Below are 23,266 nucleotides of genomic sequence, written 5' to 3'. Positions count from 1 at the left end.
CGCCCACACACACACACACACCCGGCGGAGCATGGAGCCCCAAGCAACTGGGCCCCAGTCTCCATGCCCTGCCCCCCAGAGTCCATAAAAAAACCCCAAGCCCAATCGGCTCCCGCATGCATGCTCTGCCACCGGGAGCCGCCGGGGTCTCCCCCCCGCCCCGCTGCTCAACAGTCGACAGGCAGCAAGAGGGGCTTACAATGTGCCGCAGCGTTCCTGCATGCCGCAGCTGTAGGAGGCAGCCTTGGGGGAAGCGTCCCTCCCCTCTTGCCGACGAACAACTGACAGTCGGTGAGAGGAGGTCCAAAGGGCGCTACAAGGGTGCTGTAAGCCGTGGCCCCAGGAACACCTTCGGGGAGGGCCGCCCTGCGCCCCGCCTCCGCGGCAGGGTTCCCGGAGATCCCGAGGGCCACAAAAAATGTCCTCGGGGGCCGCATACGGCCCCCGGGCCTGAGGTTCCCCACCCCTGTCTTAGACTGACTTATTCAGAATTTTACACAGCACTTCTTATTTTCACAAGTCCTTCATATTTTTTAATGCACTACCAAACATTACTGAAAATCCCAGATTGCATGTCTTGCACCCCATTTGTATAAAAATGCCTGCTTGTGTAAAGATGTCTCTTTGGTTCTTTTGTTTTAAAACAGGGAGCAAGCTATGCCCTGCATTCAAATCCAGCTCCAACGTGAGATCTGTGACTTTGGGAGCCACATCGACTTGCCACCTGGAAACGGGAGCAAATCGACCGGCGGCTTGCAAAAGACTTTCTCCAAGTTGACGTCCCGATTTACAAAGAAAACCTCCTGTGCAAATTCGAGCAGCAGTGGGAGCTACTCCATTCCTAGTACGCCTTCCAAAAACCTTTTTATAGCAAACAACTCAGAGGACAAATTAAAAACAGCCAACAACGGGGACACGCGGCTGCAAAGTATTCTGAACATCGGTAACTTCCCCAGGGCGGCAGAGTTCGGGCAGCCAGGGCAGAGCCCGAGCAAGCAGACTCTCAACGGGTTTCTTCTTGACAGGCGAGACCATGGCAAATCGGACGGTGGCAAAGATGCCAAAGGCATGAATTTACCAACTGACCAAGAAATGCAGGAAGTCATAGATTTCCTCTCTGGCTTCAATATGGGTAAATCCCAGCAGACCTCCCCGCTGGTGAAAAGGAGAAATTCCGTTGCATCCTCTTCAGCTGCAGCAGAGCAGAAGCCCGCAGCAGTGCAACAGCAGCCTCAGTCTTCGTCTCACACTCCTCTGCACCATCTTCAGCAAGGGCTGCTGCAGCAGCCGCAAAAGCAGCAGCAGCAGCAGATGCAGTTTTATCAGCACCTGCTTCAACCCATTGGGCCCCAGCAGCAGCAGCGTCCCCCTGGCAAATGGCCCACCAATGCCAGCCAGCAGCCAGCCCAGACTGTTGGCCCGGGATTGTCTCACATGCATCAGTGGAGCAATCATGCCTTTTCCGACCTGAGCTCCGATTTGTATAGCTTGGGCCTGGTGAACAGTTATATGGACAATATGATGTCTGAGGTGTTGGGACAGAAGCCACAAGGACCTCGAAACAATACATGGCCAAATCGTGACCAAAGTGATGGAATCTTTGGGATGTTGGGAGAGTTCCTACCTTTTGACCCTGCAGGTGTGTGCACGTCCCAGTATGCATGTTTATTGGGAAATGGGCTTTAGTGTACTTGGTGCTGCCCATCAGTAGTACGTTTGAGACTCTGCTGTCTGAAGGTGGTGGGGGGAAGATACAGAGCAACTCACTTTTAGAACTAGGAAGTACATAGATACAGTCTGAGTATCAGTGCCCCTCTGAGGTTTTTCCTATCATTTCCATTTTGAACACCAAATGATAGTGTAACGAACACCATTACTGTGCCCTGTAAACTTTTGGGACAGATGCTAACATGCAGTAAGTTAAAAATGAATATTGGGGGTGGGAGAGAAAGAATCCTGAGTTGGTTCCCTGTTCTGTTCATAAGTTTCTTTCTAAAGCAGGGATGGGCAGAAAAGGTAGAATGTGGTCTACTAATGGATTGGTAGGTCCTCCTGGTCGTTAGGGTCCTTACAGAAAGCGTAGGCAGCTCATGTTCCCCTTCCCCTAGTGCATTGCTTCCACTAGTAGGTGGGGCACTTACCTGACTAGGCTGGTCTCCCATCCATACCCCACTTTTCTTTTAGAAATGGTAGAAACTGTAAGAAATATGTTGCAAATGGAATGTGTGCACTCTGGTGCTATAGCAGATTTAAAAATATGTGTAGTACATTTGAGGATGAAAAGTCAGTTGTGATTCATGATGACCCAAAAACCAAACCCTCAGGTTTGGAGGCCACATACCACTAGTTAACAGATAACTGTGGTGCAGATCTCCCCTGACAATCACTTCAGCAATAGAGCAAATCTGAGCCTGCTCAGCTCCCCCCCCTCCCCCGTGATTCTGTGGTTGGGAAGTAGGGTGGACTGCCATTGCTGCTCACCTGCACCCAGTGCACAGAAGCTCCCCATTTAGCCCAGCTTCTTCCTTAAAACAAAGGCAGGCCTTCCAGTGACAGCTCTTGGCCTTACTTTCCCTTCCTCTCTGGAGCTGGAGAAGAGCTGCACCCATTGGGTGGTTCCATCCGTGGTGTTGGCAAAAGCAGGAAAACTATTTGGCACTGTTTGAAAGGTGCTCTCCTTCTCTCCCCTGCCCACAGGCTAGACTAGATGAGATCCTGACTATTCCATTATCATAGGCTCCAACTTTTAAAAAACCTATAAGGAACAGGTGCCCTATTCTGGTATGTGTGTGTGTGTGGGGGTGGGTGGGTGTTTAAACACCATTTTCCTCTGGCACCAGGAGAAGGCTTAACACGCGCACACACATGCATACACACACCAGAAAAACCCAAGTCCTAATCAGAATTAGGCCTAAATATTGTCGAAAAAATACCAAGACCATGGTCACACAGCCCGGATAACCTACAAGAACCGAAGAATTGGGCCTGTATGTGCATGCTCATTAATTATTTTTTTTAACTGGGAGCTCAGATCATGCAACTCCCAGCACCTCATCTGGTTTGTCTCTAGCAGGGCAAAGGGTGGGGAGGGGCAGATAAGAGGAAGCTTTCCAATTTCCAGGGACAGCAGAGGATGATGGAGGCAGTTATGGGAGTGGGAGAACAGAAGTTCCCATGCTGTGCCCACTCTGCTATGGACGGAGGGTACGTGTGGAGGATTAGATATGAGAAGTTGCCTTGGTTGGCTGCCCGAATGAGAGGGGGTCATATGTGTGGAAGTCCCTTTTATTCCATGCTTCCCAGCAGGGATGCTTGTGAAGGGTCTAGCATATTGTTTCCTTCCTTGGCACTGGCTAGGCTCATTCGCTTCTCCTTCTCCAGTTCCACAAGCCATAAACAACTATGTTTTGTAGTAGCATCTTTGGTATATTCCTGCCTTGTGTCTAAACTGAATAAATACAACTGTAGATTTAAAACCTTTTGCTAATGAAGGATTACAAGGGGACAAGAACAAAAACAGCAGCCTGACCTAAAATGTCACCTGCCCAAATGTTGGTAGAAAGATGTCTCCTAGACTTCCATGTTGTTCTTTCGCATGTGAGCAGGTCATGTCAGGAACCCGACAGTAAAATGCTAGCGGCTGGGCTGCTGTTTGTAGCCATGTGTGTCTTCAACCCTGTGGTGGTGCTTTGATAAAGGTCAGTTCTGGCCTTATGGGTTGGGGAGAGGGGTGGGTTCCTAAGCGCAAAACTTCAAGTGGTCGAAATCACGAGGCCGAGTCCCATGCACTTAATCCGAGGCCCATGCACTTAATCCGGAACACTGCTCCTTCCTTCCCCTGTCTCCGTGGCCAGTTTCTTGATGCCTTGTGAAGAGGGAGGATTAAGAAGGGAAAGTCTGCTTTGCGTGTATCTTCATGCCTGCACACTGGGGACTGCTGCTGCTTTTGCTTGATTCTTTCAAATATCCTGGTCACCCTATGAGATGACGCCCAGCTTGCAAAGCACAACATAGTCTCCCCTTCTCCTCACACGTGTTTTCCTTGCCAGTGTTTAGCTTTGCTTATCTAATTAGAATTGAACACACTTGTCTTGCTTAGATTCCTCAGGGCAACGGGGACATGTCTTCATTTAGTTAAGGCAGAGAAAGTACGCTTAAAGGAATGCTTTTGTGCCTCTTTCTTGGACGTGCTCCCTTCAGACATTCTTCAGTCTATTCTCTCTCCACAAGAGAAGAGCAATCTCTTAGCAACAGGAACACACTTGTGAAGCAGGTTTTCCTCCCCATGAGCTTGATGCACAGCGGAGCTCTCAAGCAGGGTGCGATGTGCAGAGAGAGATTCGCAAGAGACCTCTGTCTCCTGAATGGGTGTGGACACAGTTTCAGCGCAGGATTGGGGGGCTCTGGAAAGGAGAGATGAGTATCGCTGGGTCAGAAGAGACATGGCTAGACATGAACACAAAGCTCAAGGGGGTCTCCTGTGCCTCTTAAGAATCACTTTTGGTTGGCAGAAGGCCATTGTTACCTGTCTTCTATAGGTGGACGTTAACAATAGCCTGCCACCAGTTTCTGACTTCTTCCTCCACCCCGTCCTCATTTCCTTTACACAGCACATTATGCCTGCCTGCCCATAAATCACTTTCTGGCTAAGTGCTTAATATGCAGCACTTGAACAAACATTCCCAGTTGCTGACTGGCTCACATTGTGGAGTCTGTGTGTGTGTGTGAGAGAGAGAGATGCGTCTGTCTTTCTTTTTTTAGGGGTAGACAATTGCGCTTTAGAGGATTAGATGAGGGGATGATTGTAGTAGGGACAGCCGAATGTGTCAACTGTCAGGTTTCTCTTTTTACATCCAGTTGGCTCTGATCCAGAGTTCGCCCGCTATGTGGCCGGGGTCAGCCAGGCCATGCAACAGAAAAGGCAAGCACAGCACTTCCGTCGCCCCAGCAACGCACGTAGCAACTGGCCTCATCCTGATGACCCTCACAGAACCTGGCCCTTTCCTGAGTATTTTACGGAAGGGTAAGGAGCCCCCTGTGGTGCTTTTTCATTATGTTCCATTTTGCAAATGAGTGTAAAACTTCAGTAATTTACTATTTGCTTAATAGCGTTTTGCTGCAGCAGCGGATAAAGTAGTTTCATTCACTGATCAAGTTCAGTCTGGCATACCCCTAATGACATATGGGTGCTCTAAATTGTTACTAAGGCTGTAACAACAGTTGCAAAAAGCTGTGAGGTGAATATGGTCAGGATTGGAAAGGATAAATGAATACCAGGAGTAGAAGCCACAAGATAAATATATAAGACACCCCCCTCCCATTGTGAAGAGACTGGATTGTTTAGTTTGGTCTTATTTTTGTAACATAGAAAATGTCTCAAGGTTTTGCTTCTTGCTCAAAGAAGTTTGAGTGAGTGTCAGGCAGAGACTCCTGATTCTTTAACATTTTATTCAAACCAGCAAGGACTTGTGAGAGGCATCTCATTTCCCCCTCCTGCGCTATTTTCTTTTCCTGTTCCCTGAAAGCCCCTATAGCCCTATTCCCCTTTTCCTGCTTCCTTCTCTCCTTCCCACCTAACAGCTAACCTACATTTATTTGCCCCTATGTCTTCAGCCCCCCCCCAGCAGCCTCTACCTAGGAAACCTGTGGCCGAGTTGTATGGTGCAAGCCACTTCATTTATACCCCATCTTTTTCCACAGTGGGGACCAAAGCAGTTTACATTATTCTCCTCTCTTTCTTTCAAACCACACAACAACCTGTGAGGTAGGTTAGGATGAAAGTATGTGATTGGTCCAAAATCACCCAGTGAACTTCCACAGCAAGATGGAGATTCGAACCTGGGTCTCCCAGACCCTCCTCTGAAGCTGTTATTGCTGAACCACACTGGCTTTCATAGGGTGTCTGCTGTTGAAAAGCAGCAAGTAGCCAGGCCTAGTTGAGTCATGCAAGTTGGGTGGTATCAAGTCACCCAGAGGTTGCTCCAGGCAGGACCTGGAGATCTCCCAGAATTACAGCTGAACTCCAGACAACAGAGATCTGCGCCCCTCAACAAAATTGACTGCTTTGGAGGGTGGACTCAGTGGCTTTATATTCATCTGAGGCCTCTCCCTTCCCCAAATTCTGCCCTCCTCAGACTCCACCACAAAATCTCCAGAAATTTCCCATCCTGGAGCTGGCAAGCCTAGCCAGACTTTGGCCCCAATGAGTCCTCCTTCAAAGGACAAAATAGGCCTGGAAAGAACCCTTTCCCCTCCCCCTACCTTTTCATTCACAGAAACCCAGTCTGGAATACTGTGGTTGCCTAGCAACGGCCACTGAGGGAATCCGTTGCTTAAAGCTACAGCTGCTCCTTTTATCATTTTGGGGCTTTTTAAACCCTCCAGTGTATTTTTTTATTTCACGTTTTTCTGCAAACTTGGTGCCCTTTTCAGGTTTCTAGAAAGATATGTCTTTCCCATTCACAGCTCCAGTCACCAGGTTTAAGTATCCTCAGGTTTGGCTAATTTGGCTATTAAAATATAAGATGATGATGATGATGTAAAATTTCACCTTTGGGTGCTCATATCCCCACACACATTCTGACTGCTCCCTTGTCTTCTCTTAGTGAGATGACCAGCAGCTGGTCGGGCACTCAGGGTGATTCTGCCAGTTCCAGCGATGAGACCTCCTCTGCCAATGGAGACAGCCTGTTTTCCATGTTCTCAGGGCCAGACATCGTTGCTGCAGTCAAGCAAAGAAGGTGAGCAGAGGGGATCCCTTTGACTTCCATGACAAAGCAGGATCCCAGATGCTTTGTGGTCTCTCTGCAAATATGCACAGTACCTTTGCAGAGCTAAAGCTCCTAAAATTCTCACTGAGAGCCCATCCCCCTGAGGAGAGAGCATGTGTAGTTGTTTTGAAGTAGCAGGCAGAGTATACTCCCTGCCGCCAACCTGACAGCTCCGTTCTGACTGTTGACATGTGAGTCACAAAACAAACTAGATCTGGAAATCCCAGAAACCTCTCTCCCCCCCCCCCCAATTTGTTGACTGACCTTGTATTGGCATCAGGGGAGAGCTTTTGGGGGTTGCATGCAAATTGCTTTATTTATTTGAAAGGAAGATTGAGGCACCGGCTCCTATCCATCGGGTTTTTGGAACTGGGGTTTCAACTACTGTGCCGTGGGTGGTGTCATCTTATTACTCCTGGACCTTAGTAAGCATCAGAGAGCTAGGAAATGCAGCATGGGGTGAGGTCTGCTGGTTCTTTGTTACAGATGCAGGCCTGTTCGTATATTATATTATAGACCATGGGCAGGGGGCATATATATTTGTGCCAAACCTGTGTTTGAAAACTTGGGTCTGATCTTGGTATACTCATAGGCTGCGGCTCCCATTTGCATGCAAATACTGCTATGAAATACCAGTCAGAGAATCGATATTTGAGTCTCATACAGTGATACTGAGTGGCTCGGGAGCCACCTGTGGCTCTCCTGAACACGGTTTCTCATAGCATCCACCCCATGTTCTAGGCAAGTGGGCAGCTTCTTTAGATATGGGGGATATGGCACAGCTTTCCCTTGACATTTATGCACAGAAGCCCTTCATTTCCACAGCTTTGATATGAGTCTGGGCCAACATATGCTGCTGAATGAAGTGGCGGAATGGGGCGTATTGCTGTGGAATGCCAGCCCATAAAACAAAACTCCTTGCAAGTAGAAAACTCAGCACAGATAGAGGTTCTAACCACCCCTTCTCCCATAGAACTAAAGTGAATATTGAAAATAGGGAGCTTTTAATATAGGGAAGCATTTTTTAAATTCCAGCCTATTAGTTACAGAAAACTCAAAAGCTTGCATGCTGTTTTGTATCATCTCTGACTTGTAAGCTGTTCTCACTCCAGATACTTAAGGGCCGGCTAAGGTTCAGCAGTTGTAAGGAAAGACAACCCTAAATGCTCAGAGATGCTCTGGTAATGTAAAGAGTTACATTATTGGTTGCCTGAGTTTGGCGATATTGCACAAGACATATAGTAGTCATGAGGTTCTTTTGACGGGAATTGTGAATATGGCTGTCTGTGATCCATGAAGTGAGTACCACACTGCTCTAGTGAGTGGATCTAGTTGACTGAAGAACTGGAAGACTGTTCATCAACACGCCTCTGGTGAATGGCTGTGGCTAATGTTTTGTTTCCAAACCACTGTTGTGTGCAGAGTCGGGAGACTAGCTGGCTTCCAGATGATGAGGGACAGACTATGGGGGAGGGCTAGTGCCAGTGCTTGAGGGCTTCCTGAAGGCAACAGGCCGGCCGTTGTGCCGGGGGTGAAGGGGTGCTGCATCCTTGACCTGATCGAACAGGGTTACTCATACCTTAGAGCTAGTCGTGCTAATTTCTCGAGTATGATGGCAGCTTTGAATAGAATGCGATTAACAAAAAATTAAGTACATCAGTCATGCTTTATGCAGTGTTTTGAGAAGAATTCAGCATTAAATATTGGGTTACTGTGGATGCACAAAGCCTCACTTTTAATGTTAGTATATGAAGCATTGACTCCCAGTTCTTAAGGTGATCAAGAGTTTGTTCTAGTCCACAGGCCTCTTGTAATATTGTGTCAGGATATTGGGTATAATGTTAGAATTGCCCCTTAGTTCCGAATTATTTTCTGAAAGCTGCCGTCTCCCCTCCTTTTGTATTATGAAGATATTTTTTACACATTTGATGCAATATTTGCCTGTTTGCCTGTCTCAGCTCTCCTAAGATTCTGCCTTTAGCAGGTCTGGCTAACAAGGCCATATATATTCTCACTGAATAAATATCCCCACAGAAAACACAGCAGTGGCGAGCAAGATCCCACCATGCTTCCATCGCCACCGCTCCTTTCTACAGTGGATGATCACAGTCAGGTAAGTAACAAGTTGTGCTGTGCTGTTGGGACAATTAAGAGTGTTATCACTGGTAATGGCTTGGAAATGGGCTTCTACGGGCATGTTTGAAAAATGCTGATTTGAATTCCCCACCAGTCAATTGCGCTTGAACTTTAAAATTCTAAACTTAATGTAGTACATTTATTTAGAACATTTATACCCAGCGTGAGAGAGCCAGTATGGTATAGTGCAGTGGTCAGCAAACTCATTAGTCAACAGAGCCAAATATCAACAGTACAACGATTGAGATTTCTTTTGAGAGCCAAATTTCTTAAACTTAAGCTTTGCCGCTCCGTAGATGCACATCTTCCCCCATGCACGCCCTCCAAACTCAAAATTAAGCCCCCCTGCAGAGTTTTGAGAATTTGGATGGGGGGAAATGTGCATCTGTGTGTGTGTGTGTGAAGTGCCGTCAAGTCGTTCCGACTCATGGCGACCCTATGCATCAATGTCCTCCAAAGTGTCCTATCCTTAACAGCCTTGCTCAGATCTTGCAAACTGAGGGCTGTGGCTTACTTTATAGAGTCTATCCATTCTCCAAGGACTAAACGAACCCTTCCCAAGGAAGGAGCTTTCCCTATCTGCCAGAACGGTTTCGGTGCCGCATGTCAAAAGCATCGAAACCCCTTTGTCCGCTCTGTGACCCTCCTATTAATTGTAGTTCCCCCCCTCCTTTACGCCGCGTTCTCTTTTTGGAGCGCTTTTGCACAGCGCTGCCCTGTCTGCGCCTCGCTTTTGGTGAGTCGGCCGTTCCCCAGCTGGGATCTGCAGCGGCTCAGCCTTTTCCCTGCCCCCGCCGTCTCGCACCGCCTCCCTCCGTCTGCCTCCCGGTGTTTCGGGTCCCCTGGAAATCTTTCCCAAAGTGTACACAACAACCAGGCGCGCGGGAGGCTTCCTCTTGGCGACATGACGGCGCGCAATTGGCCGGGCTCTGGCTTGCGCTTCTCAGCCGCCCTCTGATCTAGTCCAACCCCTGCACAATGCAGGGAATTCACAACTACTCCCCCCCACACCCCCAGTGACCCCTACTCCATGCCCATAAAATGAGGAAAAGGAGAAGTGATCTCTCCAGGCGACGGGAACAGGGCAGTTGTTCCGCACGTGGAGCTGCGGTGGGTTTTGCCTTTGCCTAAAGCCTACCTCGGCCGCAGCCGACTCCCTGCGGCTCCTCGCCCTCCGGCTCCAGGGGGCGTGCTTCCCCAGCCCTTCCTCCGGCCAGCCGGCCCGGCCTGCTCGGGCCGCGACCCCGCACCTCCCCCCCCGGCGGAGGGCCGCAAGCCAGGGGGGAGCAGAGGCGAGGCGACAGCCGCCCACTTGCTGGCTGCTTGCTGCCTCCACCTGCAGGGAGGAGCCGCAGCGCACCGCCTCCTCCTCCTCCTCCTCCTCCTCCTCCTCGAGAGCTGCACTTTAGGGGCCAAAGAGCCGCATGCGGTTCGCGAGCCGCAGTTTGCCGACCACTGGTATAGTGGCTTGGAGCATGGACTCTAATCTGGAGAACCGGGTTGGATTCCCCACTCCTACATATGAGCAGCGGACACTAATCTGCTGAACCGGGTTAGTTTCCCCACTCCTACACATGAAGCCTGCTGAGTGACCTTGGGCTAGTCACAGTTCTCTTAGAGCTCTCTCAGCCCCATCTACCTCACAAGGTGACTGTTGTGGGAAGAGAAGGAAATTGTAAGCTGGTTTGATTTTCCTTACAAGGTAGAGAAAGTTGGGATATAAAAACCAACCCTTTTTCTTTTCTATCAATAATAGCATACAGTGACTTACAAAGCTATAAAAACAAAAGAGATTGGGCTGCATGGAGCACAAACTGTCCTTATCGGGGGCTCTTCAAAGGTTTTAAGATGCTGGTTCCTTTGCTTGTGCTTTTCCAGCAGGCTTCATATCCTAGTTAAATTTGCAGTTAGTACTTTAGGAGGGCTGAGATGGATTGGGCCCTCTTCCCCACCACCGGTGTTGGTACAGGAGATGCCTGGGTGGATGGGCTTGCTCATCTGGGAGTGGCATAGTATCTGAGGCCGAATACGAAGCCTTTATTGGCATTAGTTATACAACAACTATATAAGCATGATAAAAAACAATTTAGAATCATCTCCATAAAATTGACACTAAAACAGGTTTAAATACATTAGAAGTTACTCACTTCACAGCCCTAAAATTACCTCATGAGTTGCACAAGCTTTCACGCACTTTAATTGCCCTCAGTAAATATCTTGCCACCACATCAATTATTAGTGGATCCTGCGCTTTCATAAGGATGGAGGCCTTAGTGCTTACAGGTAGCCATTCTTTGTCCGTGAAGATTAGGTCTATTAATTGAAAACAACCTCTAGCATACAGAGGACAGTTGATTAAAATGTGGGAGACTGTTTCAATTTTACCCTCCCCACAAGGACATACCCTTTCTGCAAAAGGGACTTTATTATATCTCCCTTGCAGCACGGCAGGAGTAGCTGAGGCCATATGAAAGAAGGCTTTGACCCCATCAGATTGTTCTGTGGGTTGGGATGGGCATGCTCTTCCTCTGTGACAGTGCTTGGGATCACTGGGGTGGGGAGCAGAAGGAGGTGGTGGTAACAATAACAAACAAGATCTGGTAGGAAAGGAGATGCTGTAGGAAGGGAGTATGGCCATTTCTTCCTTCTTCTGTTCCTTCTCCCTTAAATACTTTACCCTACCTGTGAAACAGTCCCTGGGGTTGATGACTTTCATGTTCTAGCATGATAAAGAAAAGGTGGGGAGACCAGGTAGCCAAGATCTATTATCAGTGGCTCCCGTTCAGTAATGTGGGGGGAAAACAAAACAGTTCTGTAGTCCAGACCATGTTCAGCTACATGGGATGAAACAGATTGCTCCAGTGAACAAAAGAGAGCATCAGGGGCAAGCTTCTCTCCCACTCAATCAGCGACACCACTGCCATCACTCTTTTGGGGAAAAGTCACAGCCTGCCCTTGGGGATTTATGTGGCCCTGACAGAAGATGAGTTGCAAGGAGGCTTAGATGTCCGTCTTGGTCTCTTTTCAGGACAACAAAACCAAAACCTGGCCTCCGAAAGCCCCTTGGCAGCACACGCTGCCGAGTCAAAGCATGTCTTTGTACCAGATGAGTAACCCTGCCAGCCAGTGGAATGACACCATGCAGATTCTGCAGTCACCAGTTTGGTCAACAGCCAGCGATTGCACTCCATCGACAGGGATCTCCTCCACTTTTGCCTATGCGCAGCAGCAGCAACAATCACCGCAGCAGCAGCAGCCGTCTCAGCACAAACCGATGAATAAGGGCTTTAAACCTTTCCCAGTCAAGCACGAACGTAGACCATCCTATATGCATCAATACTGACCCCCCTTTTTCCCCCCTAGCGAGACACAGCAGCAGAGGACCAAAGTCTTCAACATGACGAACCTTCATTTGTTTTTACAGTTGTGCGGTGGTGGCTGTCTTCTGGTTGTTCTGTGGAGTGACAGCTTTTAGTGATGGTCTCTCTCTCTCTCAGTGCTGAGCATATGGTGCCAAGGTATTAGGTGTATACACAACAGCCCTAAACTGTGATGCTTTCAAAGCGTGTGGACTTAACTTTTACCCTGCTAAAATCAAAACAAAAAAGCCCTGCTACATTATTACCACAGAAAACACTGTATTTTATAGCTATTTTTTCATATAGATTTATAGTTGCCATTTCTTGCTAAAATGAATTTTGAGTACTTTAAAGCAAATCTTGCAGTCAGTTTTGCTCAACACTCATCTTGTTTAGATTTCTAACTGACAGAAGATTAAAAGAAAAGGCTTCATGCGGGTTACTTAGGCTGCTGAAACTTTTTTTAAAAAAACTGTTGGTTGTTAATGTGCCACACAAGCTCTTTGTGACAGCAGTGGTTCAAAGGCAACTACAAAACTGATCTTTCCAGTTATTTTATTCATGCAGAAATAACAGCTGGAACTGTTCCAGTTAGGTTGCATGTGACCTGGCCAATCAGCAGGCCCGATCCACCTGGAACCTATGCTCAAGCCCCACAAAATTGTTCTTGGTGGACTGCATTCATCTGTGGGCTCTCACTATGTTTCAAGTACACAATTTGATATTTTTACATTTGGCCAAAGGCATTATCCATACAGTGCTCCTTAAATGTATGAAAGAATAGTTAAGACTACTTGCAAATATTTAAAGTCTTATTTCAGTGCTAGACTTAGTGTGTAAACATGAGCTGGCTCAGAAGAGAGAGAACTTAGAAACACTATTTTTTTGTAGTGCTAAGAATTAAAGTTAACTACTTTCAGTCAATATGTGCCATTAAATAAGTGAACCTGTGGAATTAGGAACTATCTTCCAACCAAAGTGGATCTGGGGGAGTGACTGGTGCTTAAATTGGGGAGGGGGGAAAAGGTAAATATGTATAGTTATCCCATTGTATATTAATTGAGGCAAGAGAAGTCTTTATAAAAAAAACCTATTTAAATTTTCATATTTCATCTTTGGAAGAGTAATTATAAACCACAATATTTTCTGGTATAAAGGTTTTTGACAGTATTAATATTATTTTTATATTTTCTTAAGTCATATCATTCTAATACATTGAACAAGTAAAAATGGGTTATTAGTTATAAATGCATATAGTTTTTTGATGAAGATAAAAAGCACATTTAAGTTCCCATTTTCTACAAACTTAAGTACATGTGTATATTAAAGATACCAAATTATATATAAGTGGAAAAATACACAACACTAACCGTTTGGGTAGGGAGGGTCAAAGCGCCTTCCCTTCCCCCTTCTGCTTGTGTAGCAGTGGGCCATCTTGGCAGGCCTCGAATGTTACTATTTGTGCTGGTTGAAGATGCCAATGTTGCCTGTATTTATGATATTGTCACCATGTTCCCTGTAACCTACCCCTTTACCATGTTTACAGAGTTGTTTGCTGTGCATAACTTTACAGTCATGTGCTTTGCACAGTCCGTGTGGCTGTTTTCTGTCTGTAGATTGTTAATGTTCTGTACCTTCCTGCTAAAACATTGGTGAATTTAACAAGTGGTTCTGAGTTTCCTCAAGTATGCCATTGAAAACTTATATTGGACCCCTAAAGGCTACTGCAGTTGTTTACCACAAATCAAAGTACAAATAGTTGTTGTTGTTTTTTTGAAGTTCCCTAAAAAGCGTCTACACTGCTTTTTTGCAATTTAGTGGTAATGCAAGCACTGGCAGTTTTCTAAAGTTGGAGTGGAAATACAGATTAACCTGTTTGTCTCGTAGGTGCTACATCCTCCTCTGCTTCCAACTATGCTGAACATTGGTAATTTTTCCATGTTTGTGTCCAGTCGGCACCCAAATCTTGCCATACGTTTTACACTGCCAGGTGCAAAGGGGTTTGGTGCTCAGTTAACTTACCCGTATTGCAACACTTCTGTGAATAGCTCATGCTTTGGAACTGGAACTGTATATTTTGTATTTTAATTTTAAAGCGCCTGTAATTAAAAACAAAAAAACCTATTTGCTTTAATAAAGATATACCTTTAATAATAGGTTATATCTTGTTAAAATAACGTTTCTGCTGAAGATAACTTACAGCTTGACAGGTATTCATTTATCTTCAGTAGACTTGTTTTTCATTAATCACAGATACTGTTCAAAAAATTCAAAATGGCGCATTATCTAAGATGGAAGGTGCAGCCCTGACTTTTTAAACCTCCTAATGGTGAAAGATGACCGAAAGGAGGTTGCATTGATTTGTATAGTGCAGTGTGATAGAGGCTTGGAGAAATACCATCAGTAGCTATGAAAACCCAAGGAAGTCTTGCATTTGAGTATACCAAACCACATAGTATCCTTTCCACTGGAAAAATTTCAATGCTTTGGATCCAGCGCTTTGCCAAAACCTTTGATCATTCAGTAACTGTTCAAGCCTTTATCCAAGATTCTCTAGTGTCATATCCTAGCCATTTTGCAGTTATAGTTAATAACTTTTGTTTTGAGACGCTGTTCTCCTTCAGCTCTGAACCCAGTGATGGTGGAGGAATAGGATTAATTTGTAATGCAGAATCCCCTTTTATAGCATAATGGACAGATAGAGGTGGCTTGTTTATACATTTGAGGAAGGGGCTCCTTTCCACCAACAGGGTATTTTTGAGAGAAGCAGCAATGGCATCCGTGAACCACCTTGGCATTTTTAGCAGCTGCAAGTATTTTTTCTAAAAGAAGCAATTGCTCTAGAAGCTGCTGCTGGAGGTATCATTTTGCAGCTTTAAAATAATTAGGCATGAGCTACACTGCTGGGGAAAGAGAATACATGTGTTCCAGTATTGGGAGAGCAACAACCAACTGGTAGTATGAAGTAGGGATGTTCCATCCATGGCTATGCTTAACTGGTTCACTGCCATCTTGTAAGGGAAGATGCTGCCAGCCACCTTAAATAGTAACTAGCATTCTAAATGGGGGTGGGGAGTTTACAAAGTCATTGCTGAGCCCTGCGGGGCCTGCTGTTTGGGGGGAAAAATACAATGCCAAAATATCAGATCTGCAGGGAGGTTTATTTTTGACGAGAATACCTAGATTCAATGGATAAAAACCAATGCCACTTTTATGAGAGATAAGGAAAAATATTACAGTTTAGTGATGCCCTCTACTGGTAGCACAGCATAATTATGCCACTGTTTGAAGAAACAAAGGTCAAGTGGAGAGTTCTCCATAAGCACTGGCCTGCTTCGAATCAATGTCATGACTCTGTACTGAACGTCTGCAGTGCAGTCTTATCCCTCAAACAGTAGCAAGTGATTACATCACAGTATCTCCTGCTCCTTACTGATTATGGAGCAGGCTCAACCCTTCTGCACAGCATCCTAACGGGCAAACCTTTCATGACACTGTGTGCTCAGCCACTTCTTTCTGGGGCTACAAAAAGTTTATTTACTGGCAAAGCAGCACAATTCTGCTGGCTCTTCCAGACAGACTCCCCCTTCATACTTTCTCCAGGCAGGCATCTGTATTCAGACACTGTCTGCTGTCTTCTCTATAGCAGTAGAGGGAGATGCCTCAGAAATAGTAGCCAAGTAAATCAGATTTCTGTGCAAAGTGTGTTGGTGCCTGTTAAAAAAAAAAAAAGACAACACAACAGTGAAGAATTCTCTATGGCAAACCGTGTAAGTAAGCATGTCTCCTCTAGCCAATGTGCAACTGACACAAGAATCTAGATCTCTACTCATTCAAGCATTTGATGTGAAGCCAAAAAGTCACTTAAACATAAGTGATCAGATAACAAGATGTTGGATTAGACTCAATGAACAAATAACAGAAAAATCCTACCTCTTGCTTCATGTAAGTTCCGACTACCCCAGACAGAAATCTTAGATAAAGTTGTGGTGTTGCACATATTAAAGAGCTGGAAAGAGGAGTGCAGTGGCACACATATCTTTCCCTTTAACTGACACTGTTAGTCACAATATTTTACATCTTTGGGAACATCAATTTCTCAGGCCATTTTAAAAACGGGAGGGGGGCAGGTTATCGATAGGATCATATTTGTTAACACACTTCAGGAGCCCCTACATAGGTCGAGACCCCTGCCTTGTTTGCTATTATCCTCTGATTCCAATGTAGCTGCTCCAATGCATTTCTCGGGTCCAATTAGATTTATTCTTGCCATGTGTCTGAACAGTTCAGAAATCTCAAATCTACTATGGTTGTTAGCTTGAATATAAGAAACACAAAGGAAGGAGCAAATAGCTGTAATAGGTGACTCTAAGAAGGTACTTACTGCACGCATTCTGTGGCTCTTCCTTTATTCTGATACTCAACAATACACCGAATCAACTGATCATTTTCTTCTAGCAGCTGAAATCCACAAGAATGAATGGTCACACTGTGTGTTACTGACATGAATTTTTTAAAAGGGCTATCTCATTAGGTGGGTGAAGTTTTTTCTTTGCAAAGGCCAAGCATTATGCTGCCTGATACTACAGGCTACAAAAACCATATCCACCTGTTCTTCTACCCCCAATACTTTACATTGTGGCACCCAGGAATCTTAACCAAGGACTGCACATTGTTGCCCATGGAAATCACTGGCCATGGCATATACAGTCAGTGAGCCGTCTGAGCATTTCAGCGTACTTGGGTTTTAAAATAAATGTCTTGACTGCATAAACACATAAGGACCTTTTAGGATGACCAACTGTGGGGGGGGGGGGGAGATACAAAATTCTGAGAAAACACAAGTTCTCCAGAACTCTTCTTCAGGCTGGATGTTCAACAAAAATTAGGGGGAGGCAAGGAAGGAGAGCAAGAGAGATTTCCGTGTGTGATGGAAAATTAATACACATGAAACTACTTTATGCTGAGTCAGACTACTGTCTGCTCGGAGTGACAGTGGGTCTCCAGTGGATGTCTTCCCAGCACCTGCAGTCTAGGATCCTTTGGCTGCTGAGGATTGAACTTGGAACATTGTGTGTGTGTGTGTATATAAAGTGCCATCAAGTCATAGCTAAGTTAAGATTTACAGAAGCGGTTTGCCATTGCCTTCCTCTGCAGAGCGACCTTGGAATTCCTTGGTGATCTCCCACCCAAATACTAGCCAAGGCTGACCTGCTTAGCTTCCAAGACCTCATGAGATTGGGCTAGCCTGGGCCATCCAGGTCAGGGATATTCTGTAAGCAAAACAAATGCTCTAAATATCGAGCCACGGCCCTGTCCCTAAAATCCACACCATCTGCAGTTTTCAGCAAGGTGGAGTACAGCAAGCTGTTATGCAGACTGCACCAGATACAAAATAGATTTCAGGTTGCCCCGAGCGCTGCTTAGGGCAAGGAAGCAAGAAACAGTTCTCCCCTTTGAAAAATAAAGGAATCAGCAGTGATTCAAAGCCACCTCCAGCGCTGATCTGACCTTTGGTACAGCCAGAAATCTCACCACCACTCTTTTTGTATTGGTTAATCACATCACTCCAAGGTGGAGCCCTTGGGAATTTTGGAAAAAAATTTTACGTTATTGATTTTCTTGACAGGATGGTACATTCGATAAACAATGCAATAGGATTAGGCGTTGCACACAATTATTGCTTTTACAACGGTGAGAAAACAATCCTCAGAATTTTGAAGGAATTCAAAAACGCCCAAAGGAGGCATTCACAGAGCTATGTAGTGAATTTGCTGCAGGCTGTGACGCCCAGGTGCTCTGTCCCCCACCCACCTCACAATTATCAAAAGGCCATGGAACATCTACTGCCCTATAAGAGGTTAACATGTCCTCCACACACCTGCTCCAGGGCCAGCTGAGAATGGCCTCTTTTCGGCCCCTTTCCCCCCCACGCTCAGACACTTGTTCTGTGTGTTGATCCTGGCTGAAGAGTTATTACCATAATTTTTTCCCCTCTGTGGTCTATTTATATTGCGAGTCATTTAAGGGACACTGACCTGCCCACTTTCTAGACAAGGGGGATAGACCCAACAGCAACCTCTAGTTAACAGATGGGAGGTAAAAGCAGGCAGGAGCCTTGTAGAAGGAGCCAGCTCCAGAGGCCGGATTCAGGTCTCATCCCTTGCACCCTACAGAGCAAGATCCCAAAAAAATGCACCAAGCAGTCAGACTTTAGACCAGGGGTGTCAAACATAAGGCCTGTGGGCCGGATCCAGCCCCTTGAGAGCTCTTATCGAGCCCATGAGGTAGCCCCCACTTTCAATCTGAGCTGGCAAGGCATGGCCCGACCAAGTGACATTTAAGTCATATCCAGCCCTTGTAACAATTGAGTTCGACACCCCTGCTTTAGCCCTTCCATCTCCATTAAGCACTGCCCAGTCAATCACTGCCCCATAAATGTCCCTTCTTTCTGAGGTTGGTAAAATGAGTACCCAGCTTGCTGGGGGCAAACGGCAGATGACTGGGGAAGGCACTGGCAAACTACCCTGTAAAACAAAGTCTGCCTAGTAAACGTCGGGATGTGCTGTCACCCCATGGGTCAGGAATGCTTGCACAGGGAACCTTTACTTTTACCTTTTTATTTTAGTAAAAGAGTAATAGGCCAATGGGTTTAAGTACTTAATACTGTTCCTAGAATATGCTCTTAGTACCAATTTCACATGGCCTCAAAATGTCCCTGTAATTGGTCAAATTTCAAAATTTTCTTGGGGTCATGCAGCACCCGAACCCCCAGCTGTATGGGCTTGCTGAGCTCGCCAGAATCTATTCATAGCCTACATTTTGGCAGCTGGATCCTCAAATCCTTCGTTGGTGCACAGCTAAATAGTTCTATAGCTCAGCCCTTAGGCTAGAGCCAATCGGAACCATAAAAAGGCATCTAAATTCTCAATTCAGGCTGCACTCATCTCGCTTGTGCATTTTAATACCAAAAATCAGATTTTCACCTCTTTATCCTAATGAGCCCCCTCTGATGACCTTCTACCTCTCTTTTAGAGAATGAACCAATACATCTGCCATAAAACAACCCCGTCGAAGAAGATAACAGCAGTTACCCAGACCTCGTTGCTGGTGGGAAGGGGCTCACTGTATGGCCCATTTTCAAGGACTCCAACCCACCACCCTGTTCCCCACCATTTGGGCCTCGAGGTCCTTGCAAAGGAAGCAAGGCCCTTTGGACCTTGCTGAATGTTGCCCTACTGTTGCTTTGTTGCTGGTTGCAAAGGGGGCCCCATAACAGTTCAAGCTTCAAGGTCCCAAAAATGCAGGTCTATTGCTGTCTATCACTGTGAAGTAGTGAAAGAGGCCAAGGAAAAAGCCAGCTTTCTCAGCCTAGCTTATCTCGCAGGAATGTTGGAAAGCCATTCAAGCCTCCAAAAAAAAGCAAGTTCAGCATGGATCAATAGACCTTTATTGAATAGGCCACAGGCCCTGCATTGAGCACAGAATAGGCAGAGCCAGTGCCCCAGACTTGCTGCAGAAAGTCTTGCATCTGCTTCCTCCAGAAAAACATTGTGCCTTGTGCTGGAAGCAGAAATTCAGAATAAGCACTGCTCGGTTGGACCCCACAAGGCCATTATGATGTGCTTCTTACTATTGCATCAGAGTATGGTGCACCAATTAGTTTAAAAAACGGGTGGCCCGGTTTGAAATCCTTACTCGTTGGGGAGGGGCTGTGGCTCAGTGGTAGAGCATCTGGTTGGCATGCAGAAGGTCCCAGGTTCAATCCCCGGTGTCTCCAGTGAAAGGGACTAGGCAGGTAGGTGATATGAAAGACCCCTGCCTGAGACCCTGGAGAGCCGCTGCCGGTCTGAGCAGACAATACTGACTTTGATGGACCAAGGGTTCAGTATGAGGCAGCTTTGTGTGTTCAAACTCCCAGGGTGACTTTGGCAAGCTAGTTACAAGGACTACCAAAGAGACAGCACAGTGCAATGGTTAGATGAGAACCACCGCTTGGCATGAAACCTCTACTGGATGACTTTGGGCTAATCAGACTCACGACGTAGCCTACAGTGTTGTTGCAAGGATTCTCTTTAATATATATGAGCCTATGCCGTATTTGTACCATCTTTAGGACCCTCAGCAACGCAGAGCTTTTTCCTTGGCCAGATTTAATGTCATGCCATCTGCGATTTTGGAAGGAAGATTTTGGAAAATCCCCCTTTCAGAGAGACTTTGCCCCAGTGGTAATAACTGCATTGAATCAATTGTACATGTCTTATTCCATTGTAGATTTTATGCAGAAATTCGCAGCAAATTCCTAGGCCCTATTTCGACAAAACAGTCGCATTCCCCTGATTTTCTTAATGCTCGTTTTATACTGAATAATCACTCTCCTGTTATATTGGAGAAAATGGCACAATTTCTAGCTTTTTATCAATTCTCTGTTGGTTGACTCCAAGGGTGTGGGCTACTATTTCAGAAATAGTTTTGACTAGGTTGCGCACCCATTCATCGTTGATGACCACTGTTTCTAGTTCATTAGGCATCGGGGAGTTTAGCCAGAATGCTTCAGGGAGGCGCATTTTCCTTGCTGTGAATGTTCGCCAGCAAGTTAATTAGAGGGCTTTTACTAATTCTAGCATATTTTTATCTATTTATGTTCTAACCTCGTCAGAAATGCTCAAATGCAACAATTCTATGTTACTATGTAGACACCCCACGTTTCGATTTTATGCCAATAAAGGAGATTGTATTGTAATTGTAGCGTTGTCGCAAGTAGAAAACAGGGGAAGGGAGAATCTCCGCTCTGTCCGACGGGCGAGCCGTTCCCTTTCAGCCTCTCCTGCCTCGCAGGGCTGTTGTGAGAAGAGCGGGCTAAGCTACGCTGCCCTGAAATAGGCGGAGAAAGGACGCGCCGGGTGCGGCGGCCGCTCCCCCGCGACCCCGGCCCTGCTCACCCGCTGCATCGTCTCCTGGTTCACCTCCACTTCGCTCCGCAGTTTCTCCGGCACAAAAACCACCGACATGGCGGCCCAGAGCGGAATGAAAACAAGGCTCCGGCACGCAAGAAACGCTAGGAGCGGCTGCTGTTGATTGGCTGCTGGGTTTTTTGACGTCATAACCCCGCGCCATTTCCGGGTTAGGGGCCGGGAGAGGCCGTCCTTGCGTCAACTTTGGCCGCGGTTTATCTGTATCCGGGTATTTGCTGGGGTTTTTGACGTCATAACCCCACGCCGTTTTCGGGTTAGGGGCGGGGAGCTGCCGTCCCTGCGTCATCTTTGGCCGCGGTTTATCTATATCCGGGTATTTGCTGGGGTTTTTGACGTCATAACCCCGCGCCGTTTCCGGGTTAGGGGCCGGGAGCTGCCGTTCCTGCGTCAACTTTGGCCGCGGTTTATCTGTATCCGGGTATTTGCTGGGGTTTTTTGACGTCATAACCCCGCGCCATTTCCGGGTTAGGGGCCGGGAGAGGCCGTCCCTGCGTCAACTTTGGCCGCGGTTTATCTGTATCCGGGTATTTGCTTGGTGTACCAAGACCCGGATGGAGCGTGACGTTGGGCCAGGGAGGGATGGAAGAAAGTTTGCGCTGACTCAAATCACCCGGGGACTGTGTTCACACGTGCACAAGGAGCTCTTGTGTGAATGCCAGCGTTTACTGTGTGCGTGTGTTAAGTGCCGTCAAGTCGTTTCCGACTCATGGCGACCCTATGAATCAAAAGTCCTCCAAAGCGTCCTATCATTAACAGCCTTGCTCAGATCTTCCTTTATAGAGTCAATCCATCTCTTGTTGGGTCTTCCTCTTTTCCTGCAACTTACTACTCCTTTGTATTTTTTTTTTAAATGTCAATAGCGACGTGTGTATTATGTTAAATTACACACAGTTCTGTAAGTACACATTTTGTACTTAAGGAAAAATTCTTTTTCTGTGGTGGTATTATGGTTGTCATGCTAGGAAAAGTTGAGGGCAGCAGGAAAAGAGGAAGACCCAACAAGAGATGGACTGACTGAATAAAGGAAGCCACAGACTTCAATTTGCAAGATCTAAGCAAGGCTGTCAAAGATAGGACATTTTGGAGGACTTTCATTCATAGGGTCGCCATGAGTTGGAAGCGACTTGACGGCACTTAACACACACACATTATGCTTGTATGGAGTTTCCGTGCAAAAAAACATTCTAAAGCATGCCCTTACTCCAGAAGTTAGTGAATCACAAAGCTGCTGCCAAAATAGAGTTATAGATAAACAAGAAATAGCACTGATGACTAAATGGAAATCAATCGAATGATATATCTATACGTAAGTTGTAAATCAATCAAGAATGTCTCATACCACGATTGCGTTATGTACTTTTTATATATCAAAAATACCAAAATGTTGGGCGCGCTGTATATTTATATCCTTTCTCAAGAATCGTAACTGACTTGTGTATAAACAATGCACAACAACCAATAATACATAGGAGTGCATTAATGATACAAGCCAGAAAGCACAATGAACATTTCATCTAGGTTCAATAAGGCACAAATTGGAAATTGAACCAAATGACAAGGTGCATAAACAACGCAACTGATAACGCAATGGATTTCTTCTATCAGTTCAGTAGTCCGCAAATTGGAAGTTGAAACATAAAGCAGAAGTTGAAGCAGAAACAGCGTAACGAGAAGGAGTTCTGGTAAAATCCCTTTTCACCAAGGTTTCTTAGGTCGTGATCTTCAACTCAAGCCAATATATAACCCATGGTTTTACAGAAAGGCACAAGAACAACGCACCAAGGATTAGGAATGCAGTGTCAGCATCTTCTAATGGACGGCATAATAGCCTGGGAACTGAGCTAGGGTTGCCAGGTCTGGCTTGAACAACTGGAGATTTGGAGGGCAGAGTTTTGAGGGAATGGTGTTCAGTGGGGATTAGATGCGGTAGAGTCCACCCTCCAGAGCTGCCATTTTCTCTCCAGGGGAATGGATCTCTATAGTCTAGAGATCAGTTGAAATTCTGGGAGGACTCTGGGCCACACCT

General features: G+C 46.2%; 2 protein-coding genes across 2 annotated transcripts in view; one reads left to right on the top strand and one right to left on the bottom strand.

The window, feature by feature from the left end:
• Positions 1-12,500, top strand: part of GARRE1 (granule associated Rac and RHOG effector 1) — a 71,015-nt gene extending 58,515 nt beyond the window's left edge. The window contains exons 10-14 of the mRNA XM_056862464.1: positions 648-1,639; positions 4,858-5,023; positions 6,606-6,740; positions 8,805-8,883; positions 11,935-12,500. Of these exons, the coding sequence (XP_056718442.1) occupies positions 648-1,639; positions 4,858-5,023; positions 6,606-6,740; positions 8,805-8,883; positions 11,935-12,249 (1,687 nt within the window). The 3' untranslated portion in view covers positions 12,250-12,500. The remainder of the gene's footprint in view (positions 1-647; positions 1,640-4,857; positions 5,024-6,605; positions 6,741-8,804; positions 8,884-11,934) is intronic.
• A 3,335-nt stretch (positions 12,501-15,835) lies between these two features.
• On the bottom strand, positions 15,836-21,276 carry SS18L2 (SS18 like 2). Its single transcript, XM_056862872.1, has 3 exons — positions 21,208-21,276; positions 16,650-16,726; positions 15,836-15,979 (listed from the first exon to the last, which is right to left on the bottom strand). The coding sequence occupies exons 1-3, from the start codon at positions 21,274-21,276 to the stop codon at positions 15,883-15,885; spliced, it is 243 nt and encodes an 80-aa protein (XP_056718850.1). The 3' UTR covers positions 15,836-15,882.
• Positions 21,277-23,266: the final 1,990 nt, after the last annotated feature.

This window comes from Euleptes europaea, chromosome 17 (genome assembly GCF_029931775.1).
Source record: "Euleptes europaea isolate rEulEur1 chromosome 17, rEulEur1.hap1, whole genome shotgun sequence".
NCBI classification, from domain to species: domain Eukaryota; kingdom Metazoa; phylum Chordata; class Lepidosauria; order Squamata; family Sphaerodactylidae; genus Euleptes; species Euleptes europaea.
The sequence above is the reverse complement of the archived record's forward strand: the minus strand, read 5'-3'. Positions and strand labels throughout refer to the sequence as shown.

Excerpts from the sequence above, each read along its gene's own strand:
- SS18L2 (XM_056862872.1), bottom strand. The coding sequence starts at position 21,276 with ATGTCGGTGGTTTTTGTGCCGGAGAAACTGCGGAGCGAAGTGGAGGTG. Across the intron at positions 16,727-21,207 it reads ACCAGGAGACGATGCAGCGG|CTGCTAGAAGAAAATGATCA; the intron begins GTGAGCAGGGCC and ends TGTGGATTTCAG. Across the intron at positions 15,980-16,649 it reads AGAGCCACAGAATGCGTGCA|GCACCAACACACTTTGCACA; the intron begins GTAAGTACCTTC and ends TTTTTTTAACAG.